Below are 16,817 nucleotides of genomic sequence, written 5' to 3'. Positions count from 1 at the left end.
GAAGCCTGTTAGGAAGGAACTTGTCTGGTCTTTGGAATTAAGCTGTTTTCACTCACATGTCATCTGACTAAAGGTGTGCACCAGGGAAGCCTTCAGAACACCAAGATGTGGAGCTGGCACTGCTATCAGGGCTGCTCAATTTCAGCGAGACTTCAAAAACAGAAGCAAAATATGCTTTTCCAGCTTACGATGCAGCTGTTGTCTTTCCAACCTATGTTTGTCTACAGTTTAACAGTGAACAATGATGGCACTCTTTGTACTCTGGAGGGAGTACAGGATGTTGGTGCACACTTAAGTGGCTCCCTTTGGTACATCCTTCAGGAAGGAAGCATTAACAAGAGGTGTAGGATGTATCAGCTTTTATGGAAACTATATGAGTATACACTATACTAGGGTTAAAACCTGAACTGCTTCTCTGCTATTGAGAGATGTGTCTTTTGGAACATACGAAATGATAAGAACAATAACTGTAGCTAATGTTTATGGAGATATTACTTGCAGAGCTGCTTTCTGAGCGTAGGCTGTGTAACTCTAGAGTCTAGGCTTTTATTAACCATTCTGCCTATTGTCCTTTAGTGGGGAGTGGACAGTCCTGGCCTAGTTACTGGCATAAAACATGGTTGTATATGGAAGAAATTTTAAGGTCAAGTTGAAGAGATCTGATTGTTACATTTCATAAAGCAAAGAGATATCTATGGGTAAAACCAATAATGGGGTGGTTTGTAGCCTAGCATGACTTGCTCTTGGAATTGAAATGTTCCAAAGCATTTCTGGAAACTTCATCTATCTAAAGAAACCATTATTTGAATTTTGTTCTTTTTGGACAATATTCTGTCATCTTCTAGAATCAGACCTCCCTACCAGTTATGTAAACAATTTCAGGTTGCAGTGGTACCACTGTGAGAAGGAATAAAAGGTTTCTATTATTCTTGACATGGAAAGCAGGTCGAGAAAGGCAGACCTATCAGATTTGAGTGACGGGATACAGATTAGGGCTCCAAAGAGGATCTCTAACATAGAAAATAATAAAATGGGGGTAGGTAGATTGTGGCAATAATACACTCTACAATGCAGAGATACAGACACTGCTTCCAGAGGGACCTTCAGTCCCGGATCCCTGGGACAGACTGAATGGTGGTGTGCATGCGGAGTTGAAAACAGGTGCAGGAGAAAGTGCTGTGGCCTCGGAAGGAAGGAACATGACAGATGTCCACAGCACAGAAGCATCCTGCTGGCGGAGGTACAGAGCATTCCTCAGTATCGGTCTCCAAAGAGAACGCTCAGAAACTGAGCTTGGGTACTTGTGCATGCTCTAAAGAGGGGAACAGAGAGAAGACAATCAAGGACAGAAAAAATAAATGGCAGCCTTCAGAATGGAGGGGTTTGATGACCCAAAGGATCTGGCTGCCTTCTGTCAAGGAGAAGTAAAGTGAAGGGAACAGCCTATATTCATATGCTTCAGGGGTTACTGCCAGAGAAATAAAAGCTTTCATTAGTCTGTATCTTCCTTAATTAAGCTCTTCTCAGTACACAAGTGGAATCCTCTTTTATTTAAGAAAAAAGAGAATAAATCTAATAAATGAATGAAATAGAGATAAATTGGCTCCCTAGACATAGCTCAGTGCAGGCAGTCTCATATTTTCCATGGCCGTGAAGGGTTGCAGAAGGAAATTTCCAGCAGCTTCATTTTGAGTGAGAAGGCAAGAAATAAAAGTCACTGGTTATAGCCAGAAACTTCCTAAACTGTTTGCTGCCTTGAAAAACTTGTCCTAAACTGTGCGCATGGGTGAAAAAGAAACCTGGTGCCCAGATTTCTGGAAAAGTGGTTCTAGGGCTGCACGGGGTCTTATTTTTTCATCTGCAAAAGGGAGCAGGGGTGGATAAGAGAAATGGCTTAAAGAAGTTCCCAGGCCGGGCGCAGCACCTCATGCCTGTAATTCCAGCAATTTGGGAGACCGAGGTGGGAGGATTGCTTGAGGCCAGGAGTTTGAGACCAGCCTGAGCAACATAGCAAGACACTGTCTCTACAAAAAGTAACATAAAAATTAGCCAGGCATGATTGTTTATCTCTGTAGTTCTAGCTACTCAGGAGGCTGAGGCAGGAGGATCCCTTGAGCCCAGGAGTTGGAGGCTGCAGTGAGCTATGATCATGCTACTACACTCCTGCCTGGGTGACAGAGTAAGACCATGTCTCTTGAAAAAAAATCTAAATAATTAAAAATCAAAATGAAGTCCCAAAATCTGTGGGTACATTAAAATCACAAATTAGTAAGAGTTGGGTGTCATTTATTTATACCTCCACACTGGGTAATTCTGAGGTCACTGGTATATTCCAGATCCTGTGCTGATCCTGGCAAGTGACAGGTGCACAGAAACCTTTGTTCAGTTTTGAATGAACCAGGCTGTAAAGGAGCAGCTCTGCTTTGCAAGGGCTCATGGTGCCGGAGGCACAGGGAAGCCAGCACTTTGGAAAGTACATGGGTATCAGTTTCAGCTCTCTCCTTTTAAGGGGCTGAACCCGGGATAAAGATGTAACCTCACAGTTTTTCTCTCTGTTGAATAAAAGGCCCTATGGGGCAACAGGTCTGTCTTAACACATGAGGTTTCTCCTAGGTTGAAATTTGCACACACTCTATTAAAATATGAACGTTAGTCCATGCAGTTTGCAAATACTTTTGTATATATGACTCACTTGAACTTATGTGGATGAAGGTCACTCAAATATAGTTCTGCTTTAAGTGTCAACTGTTTTAATTATAAAACAAGGAAACTGGACTGTTTCTTAAAGTTTCTATCACCTCTAAAAGATTCTACAAATTTTCTACTTCAAATGAGGAACACCTCTAAATCCTCTTGAAGGTTTAAAAAGCATTTGTTTTAAGACACCTTAAATCTGAGTGCCTGCTTAACAACAGGACATCATTTATTTTCAAATTATTTTGTATTAACTTAGGTTCTATTATTAGAGGGCCACATTTTCCTTACAGCATCTGTAATAACATAGGTGGATGTTACCCAACATGCTCTATTTTTTACTTCATCTTTTAATTTTAACTCTTTCCTTAAATGTTCTCATTGCTAGTCAGCAAGTTTATTTAGAGCATAGGGATGAGAAATGTCTATGAAAGTGACTATTTGGCTAATTGGCCACTGTCTTTTGAAATTAATCTAGTGAGCAGAAACTATTGTTTAAAAGGAAGTTTCTGGATAAGCTGCTAATTGCAATTGTTCATTCTCTCTTGGAAAACCACAGATGGTTGGTAAAATGCAGGCAGGTTCTGTATAAACTTGGCCCTGGGTAGCTGGAATACTTATGACAATGACTTTTATGGAGTCACTGTTTGCCTGTATATAAATTACATTTTCTCAAAGCGTCCCTATTTAAATTTGGAAGCCAGAGAATACTCCACTTCACTAGGTAATACTTTTAAATTAGTCTCAAATAGGAAATAACAAATGAATCCAAAACATAACCTACAACCCACTGACAACGCAGGAACAGCTTTGCCAGGAAGCACAGTGTTAGCTAACATAAAATTTGCACTTGAAGTGCAAACCGCACTGGTGCTTGGAAGAATAAAAACAAAAGTTGTTTACTGAAGGCTGAGCTTTTGATTTAAAAAAAAAAGTTCTTTCAATTCTACTGAGAAATAATTTCAAGTGTTCATCTCCATCTGGAGGCCAGAATGCAAGAGACAAAAGCCGCTTTACAGAGCATGCAGAAGTTACACTGACGCTCTGAGAACCCTCCACTACCGGAACGGCTTGCCCAGGAAAGTCAGTACAGTATTCAAAGCATTATTATTTATTGCTTCAGAGGCCTGAAGGGGAATTTTGAGCTGGGAAAATATAAACCACATTTATCTTTTTGAAAAATCTTTATTAAAAATATACCAGAAGTATGTGGAAGAAATATAGAAGAAAAACAGATTGACAGCAAAAAGAATGAAGTCACTATAGCAAAGTTTCAACTGCTGTGCAGTGTTTGAGGCTCTGTAAATATTTCCACTATAAACCTTCACTCCCCACATTTTTATTATTTTCACATAAAAGTTTGTTCCCAGCTGAAAGTGTCTGGAGGGAAATTTTTAGGCTTCTCTTTTTCAAATTATGGACAAATGATAACTGCAGACAACACTGATCATACGTATGGGGACAGGGGTTGCACAAACAGGGTCAGGGTACAGCCAAGAAAAGTTACTTTAACCAGATGGACTGTCTTTAAAAACAGGATTTGATTTACTGCCCTATGTAAAGAAAGTGTTTCTAAGACTGGAAGCTGACCAGCCCTTAACTTGAAACAGAAACAGTCAGAGATGTTGGAGATAACGATGCCAAAATCCACCCCAGGAAGTAGATGCTTTCCCGGGGCCAACATGAGCCATCCTTTCTACCTGGCTGAGACAGTCTACTGTCTAAGTGGTGTGCGGCACGTGGTAACTGCCATCCTTTCTACCTGGCTGAGACAGTCTACTGTCTAAGTGGTGTGCGGCACGTGGTAACTGCCATCCTTTCTACCTGGCTGAGACAGTCTACTGTCTAAGTGGTGTGCGGCACGTGGTAACTGCCATCCTTTCTACCTGGCTGAGACAGTCTACTGTCTAAGTGGTGTGCGGCACGTGGTAACTGCCATCCTTTCTACCTGGCTGAGACAGTCTACTGTCTAAGTGGTGTGCGGCACGTGGTAACTGCCATCCTTTCTACCTGGCTGAGACAGTCTACTGTCTAAGTGGTGTGCGGCACGTGGTAACTCCCAATCCATTCATTTATTCATTCACTCATTCATTCTTGTATTCTTACTGAGCTTATGTTTTATGCCAACTCACTACAAGACAGGTGGGGCATACTTAATGAATCATGAAGAAACTCTGGGACCCCTTCTTCTAATGCCCTGCTCATGATGAAGTGATCTTCTGCCAAGGCATGTTCCTCTTCACACAGAATGCCCCTGCCTGACCTTGGGCAGTTCTGTCTGATGGGCGGCTACAGTTTTTATTGTGAATGACTATCTGATATCTGGTTCTCTATATCAGTTCCTGTGGTCTTTGCCAATATGACCTGGCATCCTCAAAGATGACACTGAGCATCTGGATCCTCTGAGCATAAAAGGAAGACAGTGATGGCAGTGATAAGGTCAATGGCATGTGGCGGGGGCCTATCTGGATGGCCAGTTCTCCACAGATCACAATCTCTATGAATTGTTCCAAGGCTTCTAAACTATGTACAGCTTCTTAACTATGTACATGTGAGGAATGAAAAGTTCATGTTACTAGCTATTTATGGGTTTACATAAGACTACTTACATTGTGAAATGTGAACATATGCAATTAGTAAGACCTACTCTGTTTTGTCTGAGTATATTTTCAAGGTCAGCAAAGAAGGACATTATTTTGTAAATGTGCACTTACTAGGTATTAAAAACAAAAGGTCCCTCTGCTGGGGCCTATGTCCAAAATGCTATTTCTTAGGTTATATTCCAGGATTTTTATAGTTTGAGGTTTCACATTTAATTCTTTAATTCATCTTGAGTTGATTTTCGTATATGGTGTAAGGAAGGGGTCCAGTTTCAATCTTCTGCATATGGCTAGCCAGTTATCGCAGCACCATTTATTATTCAATAATAATAACAATGGGGAGTCCTTTCCCCATTGCTTGTTTTTGTCAACTTTGTCAAAGATCAGATGGTGGTAGGTGTGTGGCACTATTTCTGGGCTCTCTATTCTGTTCTGTTGGTCTACGTGTATGCTTTTGTACCAGTACCATGCTGTTTTGGTCACTGTAGCCCCGTAGCATAGTTTCAAGTCACATAAAGTGATGCCTCCAGCTTTGTTCTTTTCACTTAGGATTGCCTTGGCTATTTGTGCTCTTTCATGGTACTGTATGAATTTTACAATAGTTTTTTCTAATTCTCTGAAGAAAGTCATTGGTAGTTTGATAGGAATAGCATTGACTCTAAATTGCTTTGAGCAGTAGGGCCATTTAAACAATATTGCTTCTTCCTATCCATGAGCATGGAATATTTTTTCACTGTTTGTATCATCTCTGATTTCTTTAGCAGTGTTTCGTATTCTCATTGTAGAGATCTTACACCTCCTCAGATGTCAAAAGCAATTGCAACAAATACAAAAATTGACAAATAAGACCTAATTAAAGAGCTTCTGCACAACAAGAAAAACCATCAGGAGAATAAACAGACAAACCTACAGAATGGGAGAAAATATTTTCAAACTATGCATCCAATGAAGGTCTAATATCCAAAGTCTATAAGGAACTTAAATTAACAAGCAAAAACCAAATAACCCCATTACAATTTGGCAAAAAACAGGAATAGACACACTTGAAAAGAAAGTACCATGCGGCCAGTAAGTATATGAAAAAATGCTCGACATCACTAATCATTAGAAAAATGCATATTAAAACCACAATGAGATACCATCTCACACCAATTAGAATGGCTATTTCTAAAAAGAAAAAATAACAGACGCTGGAGAGGTTGTGGAGAAGATGGAATGCTTATAGAGTGCTGGTGAGAATGTAAATTAGTTCAGCCATTGTGGAAAGCAGTCTGGGAAATTTCTCAAAGAACTTACAACGGAAGTACCACTTGACCCAGCAATCCCATTACTGGCTGTATACCCAAAGGAAAATAAATCATTCCATATGATTCATGCATGATTGAGATACATACATACGTGTGCTCATCACAGCAGTATTCACATTGGCAAGGACATGGAATCAACCAAAATGCCCATCAACAGTAGACTGGATAAAGAAAATGTAGTACACATACACCATGGAATACTATGCAGCCATAAAAAAGAATGAGATTATGTCCTTTGCAGCAACATGGATAAAGCTGGAGGCCATTATCCTAAGTGAACAATCGCAGGAACGGAAAATCAAATACTGTATGTTCTCACTTATTAGTCAGAGTTTAACATTGAGAACACATGGGAACAAAGAAGGCAGCAACAGCCACTGGGGCCTACTTGAGGGTAGAGGGTGGGAGGAAGGAGAGGATTAAAAAACTACCTATCGGGTATTATGCTTATTATCTGGGTGACGAAATAATCTGTACACCAAGCCCTCATGACATGCAATTTACCTATATAACAAACCTGCACATGTACCCCTGAACCTAACAGTTAAAAAAACAGCCCCCTACAAGGTAGATTATTTTCATCTTCAGTTATGATGAGCATAGAGATGTTAAGTAACTTGTCCAAGCTCACACGAGTTACCAACGGAGGAACCAGGGTTGGGGATTGAGTTCAGACAATGTAGTTCCAGAGTCTGTGTTCCTAATCATTAAGCTATTCTGTGCTGTTTCTCAAAAACAGTATCAGTTCATACACACATGGCATTTGCTCCATGCCAGGAATTGCTCTAAGCATTGATGCTTACAAGAGTTAATGTAATCCCCGAGGTCACCCATGGGAGGCAGTATAGTGAGGTGGGAGGAACTTTGATGCTGGAGTTCAGTGGCTACTCCTGAATCTGGCCTTTGCACTTTTAGGTCTGTGACTTGGAGTTATTTCAAGTCTCTTTGTCTCCCTTCCTCTCATTTATAAACTGGGGACAATCACATATATCCCCCACATTTGTGGTAAAGATGAAATAAGCTCTGTATGTGTGAGTGCTGTCTGGTAAGGTCCTGACTATTACTACTATTTACAAACACCAGGACTCTACCTTAAATAAGTTTAGGAAGTTCAAATACCTTTTCTGTGACAGCACAATAATTTGGATCCCAGCCTTCTGGCTGTGGTACATGTGTTATTTCTACTACATCCTCCTTTTAAAAAATAAACATCAGCTATAGGACCAGCTACTCTAGTCTCTGTCATTCAGAGAGAACATTTTCTAATATATTATAATTGCTAAAATTGTTGAAAAGTGAGCAAAGGCATAAACTTTTCAGGCACAAATGCAAAATAACATATAGGCAGAAAACCCAGCCTGAGATGAACCGTCAAACCCAAACTGACCATGGTTCAAAATACTAACGATTATAACAATACTCTAGGGTCTTTTAGTACAAAGTTAGGCTAGTAAACATTTTAGTAATAGTTTGTTAGAGTTAGTAAAAATTTTGATGCTTTCAGGAATGTATTTCACATAGTTATAAACAATCTACGACATTTTGTTAACCCCTACGTACGGTTTTTTAAAAAAGTAGAACTGCATGTTCTGCACATGTACCCCAGAACTTAAAGTATACTACAAAAAGAAGATTAATAAAGTCTATGGTTTCTGTCTTATCCCAAAATAGCTTTTAATGTTTATGACCAAAGTAAAGTTCATAACCTGAGGTCCACAGAATTACTATAATTCATAAATAAAATTGGGGGGTGGGGGTAGTCCATGAACTACCTTAAATGAAATTTTCTTTCTGGGGAAATGATCTTGATATTTCATTAGTTCTGAAAGAAGTTCTGTGTCTCCCAAAGGTGAGGGACATTTGGGCCAGAGTGCACAAATCCTGTGGAAAACACAGTTGGGGGCACAAGGGTCTCCCTGTTCTCACGTGGCCATGGGGGCTTCTGTTGGGAGATCCTCTCTCTAGGCCTGGACTCCACAAGGGTGCTGTACAGAGCTAACACTGACAGAGACAAAAATAAACTATATATGGCAAGACGAAGGCTATGGTCGGAACCCCAATCAGGTAGCCAACCTTGTCAAATTAGCACAGTTCAGAAAGAAAGAAATGATGAAGTGGGCATCGAGGCACCTAAACTTAAAAGAGTAACGTGTGCATCTCAACAATCTATATAGCTCAGGTTACAACATCAAAGACAATAATAATTAACATGTATTTTCAGACATGACTGTATCATTGAACATTTGCTTTTTATTGTGTTGTCATGAGAAGCATCATAACTTAGAAAGCAGGGGCTGGATCTGGATTAACCACGTGGTTTTGGGGGGTGAGCATGCAGTACACGGGAAAGAGCACATCAGGCCTGAGTCTCTTTCTTGGGTCATCCCAGTGCACAGATGAGTCTGGAAAATGCTCACTTAGAAGTGAGGAAGGATGCTCAGGGCTGGGCAAGCTATGTCTAGAACAGACTCATAGCATTTTCTTCAGTAACAGCCTTGCATGGTCTTTCCCTGAGTTATCTGACTCTTGAGGTAAGTTTTAAAATTAAAACTAAACAAAGCTGAGCGCAATGGCTCATGCCTGTAATCCCAGTGCTTTGGGAGGCCATGGTGGGAGGATCCTATGAGTCCAGGAGTTTGAGATCAGCCTGGGCGACACAGGGAGACCCTAAATCTACAAACAATAAAATAAAATGTATAGGCCAGGCTTGGTGTGCAACTGTGGTCCTAGCTGCTTTGGAGGCTGAGGTGGGAGAATTACGTGAGCCCAGGAGTTCGATGCTTCAGTGAGCTATGATCCCACTACTGCACTCCAGTCTGGGTGACAGAGTGAGATCATGTCTCTAGATAAAGTCAAACAAAAATCAAAAGAACACTTATTCAGGGGCCCCATGGCTGCCACCATGAGGCCAGGAGGTGCTCTCTCCAGTCGGTTCTTACGTGTGTGGCTTCATCCAGCTTGCAGGCCACATAGTCTCCCAGGTTGTATTTTGATTGTGAAATATGATCACTTCTGGGCAGTCCTACCCACTGCATGCTCTTCTGCCCTTTGCTTGAGCCTGCTTTTGAAATCTCCACTCTGCCCTGCCTCTACGTACAGACATGCGGTAGCAGACACGACTTCCTCTTCTTTGAGCCCCTGGTTTGCTAAATCACAAATCTTGAATGCTACTGTTGTACTAATGTCTGGTCAGTCAGACATGATGAAGTTAATATTGGGTCATCATATATTAGTGGCCAGACAGAAAACATTTAAACCAAGGGGACATAGGAAGAACATATTAATGCTAAAAAAAGCAACAGATCTGGCTTGAATGGGATGCTTTCAATTTGCAGGAACGTCACCCATTATTATCAAAGGTCAAAGTCAGTTACTGTTAGAAAAATCAATAAAACTGAGGGTGGATGGGAAGGAGGAGACCCAATACATAAATTTATAATATGTCCTCTGTATTGAAGGAACTTGATGAACATCTGTGCATTACTAACTTTTAGAAGTAAAATTGGTTGTCAGCAAATTGGACCATTTGTATAGTTTCATAGATTCCTGCTGTGAATATATTTTAAAGAATTATGTTAGTGCAAAGAGAGGAAAAATAGAGCAAGAAGACATTTAAAGATTGCATCTGCCTGTTGGTCTTCATCGCCCATTTTGTTGGCCTCTTGGAGGTATTAATGTTTTTTGTTTGTTTGTTTTTCAACAAAGGTGATCTACGAACATATTCTACCTGTCCATGCCAATTAGTGCCGATTATCATCAGTGATCTTGATTACTGGTAATCTAAGGCTATTAGTCCATTATGCTTGTGGTATATAATAGAAAGAAGATTCTCGCTTTCTCATCTGAACATCATGGTCTGAATGTTATTATTCTTAGTATGATATGTATAGTCTTGACTGCATGTTAGATTAAAAATATTCATTCATTTTCCCTCCTCTCCCTGCACCACCACCAGCAGTGACATTAGTACTGCCAGTTTGAGAAGTCCAGTCTGCACCCCACCTTGTACCAGAGAAAGGCTGCCACGACCTGGTAAACAGGGCATTAGTCAGTGCCCTTCTCCATTAAGGGCAGACTGGTTGTCTACTGCGAACTGATCACATTTGCTCTTTCTTATCCACTTACAAATACATTTGCTCATCAACACGTGAATGCTGCCAGAGAGGGTTACTGAGCTATTAAGTATCATTCATGCTAATTCTGCAGAAAGTGACCTTCTCTAGTGACATTTCTCTTTAAAGAATAATCTCCTACAGGGGGAGAGGGGCAGAGACAATGGACAAAAGGAAGGAAGCCTGGTAATGGGCCATGTCTAGACCTTGGCAGTTCAGTCTTTGCTTCAGCTGTTTAGTCACATTAATCTAGAGGGCCTCAATATTGAAAATACAAATAAGAGCAACTTAATGTTCTTGCTATCTATGAAAACACAGGTTGCTAATCAAGTTATTGGAGAGATAAGAAGCTCGGGAGTATTTTGGATATTTTACAATGAAATTTTCACATGAATTTACAAAAACTGTTAATGTCAAATTATCATAAAATGTATTAAATCTGATGTTGTGATGCTTACTTTAGAACATTCTGAAAGCGATTAGAATGAATTTCAAACCCCTAACAACAGGTTCCTCTAAAGGCATTGATGAATTCCATTTGGAAGCAGCAGGGTTAGGAGGTGTCTAGGACTGAACTCTTACATGTGTCCTTGTTCTATCCCATAGGTAAGAGCTCAAGCTGAGACTTGCTTCCTGAAGACCTCAGCAATCTCTATGTAGTAGGACCTGCTCTGTGCCAGGTTCACACTGAAAACTCTACAGATGACTTTGCATCTGGCTAGCAAAGTGACCTTGGAAGGAGCCATTACCAACTTCATGTCATAGACGATGAAGGACAGTGGGAGCTCCAGCAGGTCATCTAGACCTGAGTGCAGAGTAACCGAGTGGTGATGTGAGACTGTGGACTCTGTGTGGTGTCACCCAGGTTCACGGGGCATGGGGCAGGATCAGCTTCCACCGTGGTTCCATTTCAGCTATAGCTGGAGCTTTTCCACCCCAAAGCCTTGCTGTCCAATGCTACCACAGGGAATAACCAAGTGTAGCTATTTCTATCAATATTAAAATTCAAAATGCAGTTCCTCATTTGTAGTAGCTGTATTTCAAGCATGCAGGAGCCACATGTGACTTGTAGCTGCGATATGGGACAGCACAGACAGAGAACATTCCCAGCACTGCAGAAAGTTCTACTGCACGGTGCAGATCCAAGTGTTGGAATTCTGCTCTCTGGCTACAACGGCTTCTTCTCCTAACCTATGACTCATCAATGGGACCTAGCCTCAATCCGTTAGTTCCTTCCCTCTCATCATCGTCCAGTGGACACCTCTGATTGCCCTTCTTCCAAGCTTGGACTTTCCAACCCAATTACCTTGGCATCCTTGATTCCCTTGGTCATTGACTTTCTGTGTAGACCCCTCCCCCATGCATAACCTTTGGCAGGTCACATCCTTTTCACTTCCCTGCTACTGTTTCTGGGATGTAGTATTGCTGGAAACAATGATAAAATAATAAAATGGGGAGAACGTGTGCTGTTCAGCCTTAACTGGGTCTTCTCTGCTCCTACTCCTTCTTCAGTCCATCCCATATTGACTCACTGACTCATCCCTTAGGATGCCTCATTCTCTAAAACCTCAGCTCTCTCATGACACCCACCCTCTGCAGGTGACCCACTTCACAGGTTGGGAAAATCACTCAAAAACCATTGCCATTAGCTTCCTCAACATGTCTTCTAGCTTTCTTCTGTTTTCTTTAGCCAATGTGACCCACCAGCTGCTTTCCACCTGGGAGAACTAAACTCCTGCTCCCAGATCTTTGCTCATGATGTTTCTCCATTCAGAAGGCCTGTTCCCAATCTCACCTCTGCCACAAAATGGTTTTTGAGTCATCCCACCTGAAAGCAACCCCTTCCTGCTCCAAATGTCCCTAATGTTTTATCTGTATCTGTTCCTCTCACAGACGTCACCTGGCACTGTACCTACTAAAGTACATACAGCTGACTGCACACCTTCCCCACTAAACAAAACCACTGTGAGAAGGGGGTGCTTGCTGGGTTCAGCCTGGCTCCCCAGCAGCAACCAGCACAGTTCCCTGTGTAGAGAGCAGCTGGTGTATATTGATGGAATGGCTATCTATATATCTACTTTTGCAAATGTCCGACTTACTCCTAAGGTGGACAGATTGAATTCAATAAAGAATTGATGGACACATTTCTCCTAATGATCTCAACGTGAAGTTCTAACTAAACGATTTACATGACCAGGATGTCTGATGGGAAGACAAGAGAGTACCTGTTGATGGCTAGAACCGTAATAAATGTGCAATATCTTCCTGAAGGAGGGTGAAGTGGGTACAAAATGATAGGAGGCAGGCAAAAGAAACAAAGAAAGATAAGAAAGTAGAAATAAACTTACCTTGGGTAGCAATGTAATGATTGGGTCGATGATAACCCTAAAAATAAATAAAAGAGAATATTTGATAAACATAAAATCGATAAATAGCAGAGAAGTCACATGCTAACTTTGCTGAAATGAGTGTGCACACAAATGCCAATAGCTGCATCACCTGAAAGTTAAACGGCCAACCCAGCACCTTTGAGTTTCTCTTAATTAGTGGAGGTGCATCAAATACAACAGTTCTGATGCTTGCACCAAAGGTGTGGGTAACTTAGTCATAACTGGTTATGAAATGATGGATGAGCAAGAAACACTAACAACTTATGGATTCTCTGAAATACCATGACCATTACTCTTACAAAGTGCAAACAGGCTGAGAATTTGCAACAGAATTTCATTTGTGTTTGGGATGTTAGTGGCAATATGCCAGGGGTTTAACGCATATTCTGTTGTATTGGTATAGACGGTTATATCAATAGTGATCTTCAAAACCATTCTTAAACACTGATAATACCATGACATGCTACTATAGCAAGGGCCAGGAATTTAAAGAGGCAGAAATTCTGAAAGATTCCTTCCTTTTATCATGACCCTGCAAGAAACAAGACAGATAAAAATTGAGGCCAAAGAAAAAGGGCTGGGTGTGGCGGTTCATGCCTGTAATCCCAGCACTTTGGGGAGGCTGAGGCAGGCAGACTGCTTGAGCTTAGGAGTTTGAGACCCGCCTGCACAACATGGCCAAAAACCATCTCTACAAAACATACAAAAATTAGCCAGGTGTGGTGGCATGCACCTGTAGTCCCACCTACTTGGGGGACTGAGGCAGGAGGATTTGCATGAGCTCAGGGGTTCGAGGCTGCAGTGAGCCAAGATTGCACCACTGTATATGTCAGCCTGGGTGGCAAAGTGAGACCCTGTCTGGAAAAAAAAAAAAAAAAAGGAAACAAAAAATTGTAAGATAAATATCTGGGAAAGAAAAAATCAACTCAGAAAATTACACCCAGGTAACATATCACCATGGATCTTAATACTTTCTACTTCTGTCCCCCAAGATTGTCCAAAATACTGTGCCCAAAGCTGGCTGGAAAACAGAAAAAAGAAACTTGAAGAGAAAACTCAGATTTCTCAGATAACTTAAATGCATAAGTTAGATTATTTTGCCCATAATAACAAGTGGAAAACAATGAACAACAAAAGCAAACACATTCTTTTATACAATTGACTTGCTGTAGGTCTCAAATTACAGAACCATGACCAATATTAAATAGAACTCTTTAGAACATCACTCATTTCTCATCGGCTGGTAAGTCCCACGAGGGCAAGAACTTTGCCTGACTTATCTATACTATATGTCTGAGGGCCTAGCAAGGTGCCCAGTAGACAGGAGGAACTCATGTGATGGTGAAGTCGTCCAAAGAGTCCACAGGGCCTGTATTGCTGAACATCACCGACATTTCTCAGTCCTCATCTACTTGACCATCGGCAGCATCAGTATGATCAATCCCCTTGAAATACTTTCTTCCCTGGTTCCAGGATATGACTCTCCTGGTTTTCTTCCTATCTACCTCCCTGGCCACTTGTTCTCAATTTCATTGGCTGGTTCTTCCTTTTCAACTTGATGTGGAAGGCCTGGTTCTTGGACATTTTCCTCCATCTGCTCTCACTCTCTGGGTGAGCTCCTCCAGTCCCATGGCCTTCAAGCTCATCTGTACACTGATGAATCCTATATTCTTGTTTCCAGCCCAGACCTTTTCCTGGAAATCTTGATGCATATCCACTGCCTGTTCAGCACCTCCACTGGGAGGTCTAATATATATTTAAAGCTTCACACACCTAAGACTGAACTCCTCATTTCCCCCCAACCGCTACCTGAATCTGTTCTACCCACCGTCTTCTCCTCAGCATCCTTGACCCCTCTCTCCCTCCTGCACCCCGTACCCAATCTGCCAGCAGATCCTACTGGCTCTACCTTCAATGTAGCTCAAGGGTCTCGCCATTTCTCCCCTCCACTGCCACCTCTCTGCTCATTCCCACAGCCACACAGCAGGCTTCTCTGCTTCCTCTCCTGGCCATGTGCAGTTCACTCCCCTCCCAGCAGCCAGATCACGTCACGCCTTTGCTCAGATCCCTCTAACAACTGCCCATCTCACTCACAGTAAAAGCCAAAGTCCTCACAACTTTGTACGTGACCTGGCCCATGAAGTCTCCCCCATATCATGGAACTCCCCAGGCCCCTATATGCCATGCCAATGATTGCCTGCTTGCTTTTCTTCAAATTTGCCAGGCACAAGTTCCACAACAAGACCTTTGCTTGGGCCGTTTCTCGGCCCAGAATGCTCTTCTTCCAGGTATCCATGTAGCTCATCCCCTTGTCTTCCTTGCTCACTTGCTACCTTCTCAGTGGGACTGACTACAGCCGATTCAAAATTGCCATCAGGACCTTCAGGTCTGGCACTCCGAGCACCCCTTTACAGCTTTAGTTTTTTCTGCAGTACATACAACTTTCTAATTGACCATAAATAATTAACTTTTCAATTTATTGCCCATTTCTCCTAATTAGAACAGCAGCTCCATTGGGTCAAAGGATTTTTGGTTTTGGTTTGAACTGTTCACAGTTTTCCTGCTAGCACCTAGAAAGGTAAATAATGCATAAGTACTCAATAAGATCTATTGACTAAGAGAATAAAGGGGCCTTCAGTATTGGCTCTTCTCTCTTAAAATAAAATTCAAACTCATTAATCCAGTCTTTTCATTACTTTATAGCCTTGTTCATGTATGTGACTTCCTTGAGCTGCAATGTCTTCTCTCCTGCATTTCCACTTACTCAATTTAAAAAGCTTTACATTCAAACTACATCCTCTATGATGCCTAATCTGATCACAATGACTCCTTCAGTTGGTATTTCATGAAACACTTACTACGGGTTCTCTCCATATTCAGGCATGTGCCGGGTGCAGGGGATGTAAGATGCCTAGGACACTGTCCCTGTACTCAAGCACCCATTAGGGACTGCAGGAGCTGGGACTGGAGTGTGAGCGGTGTCCCCTGGTGCCTCTCAAGGGAAGACGTGCCACAGTTGGCCTGGAGGTAAGTGGACTGGATAAGACACTCATATTTCAGCTTCTTAGCTTCTGAGTTGGGAGACTGTGAGGAGGAGATAACTCATCTGGGACATCTGAGGACTCCCATGAGGTACTCACTAAACATCTGCTGAATAAAGGAGTAAGTGCAATGCACCTTATCAAGAAAAACTTGTTTTAATAAAAAATAAGTGGAACCTGGAGTGGGTATGGTTTTGGTTGTTATCAAAATAGTGCAGGGGTCTTCATTTGATGAATGAGATATGAACTATTCTTGAAATAATCATACCCCAGTCCCCACCCACAAATCCGTAACTGAAAATGTCAAATTTGTCTAATTAGCACTAAACATAACATTCTCATAGTTATTTTTAGATAACTTTCTTAGAGATTGTGACGCCATTTACTTTTAGCAGCATCTCAGTAATATTCAATCAAGAAAGCAAAACAATCCACATATATGGATCAATCCTGTCTACGGAAGTACTGATAGACTAAGCAATAGCGTGATGGCCAAGCACAGAGTATGCCTTCGGAACCACAAGGGAGCAGAAATGTGTTTAATGTAAACTTGGGCCTTGGAGGTAACAGCACCTTTCCCTTGATTTTTCAGTCTACTTTTGATTTCATTCATTCTTTCAACCGAGAACATGCTGTCTCCTAAAGAATTTATTCTAATGTAAAACATTAAGTT

At 41.5% G+C, this 16,817-nt stretch overlaps 1 protein-coding gene across 17 annotated transcripts in view; it reads right to left on the bottom strand.

Moving 5' to 3' along the window:
• PTPRM (protein tyrosine phosphatase receptor type M) overlaps positions 1–16,817 on the bottom strand; it is an 847,035-nt gene that overhangs the window by 77,718 nt on the left and 752,500 nt on the right. For all 17 annotated transcript variants that reach the window (XM_065534197.2, XM_065534199.2, XM_065534198.2 and 14 more), the window contains one exon: positions 13,062–13,098. In XM_065534197.2, coding sequence (XP_065390269.1) covers positions 13,062–13,098 — 37 coding nt within the window. The remainder of the gene's footprint in view (positions 1–13,061; positions 13,099–16,817) is intronic.

This window comes from Macaca fascicularis, chromosome 18 (assembly GCF_037993035.2).
Source record: "Macaca fascicularis isolate 582-1 chromosome 18, T2T-MFA8v1.1".
Classification (NCBI taxonomy): Eukaryota; Metazoa; Chordata; class Mammalia; order Primates; family Cercopithecidae; genus Macaca; species Macaca fascicularis.
The sequence above is the reverse complement of the archived record's forward strand: the minus strand, read 5'-3'. Positions and strand labels throughout refer to the sequence as shown.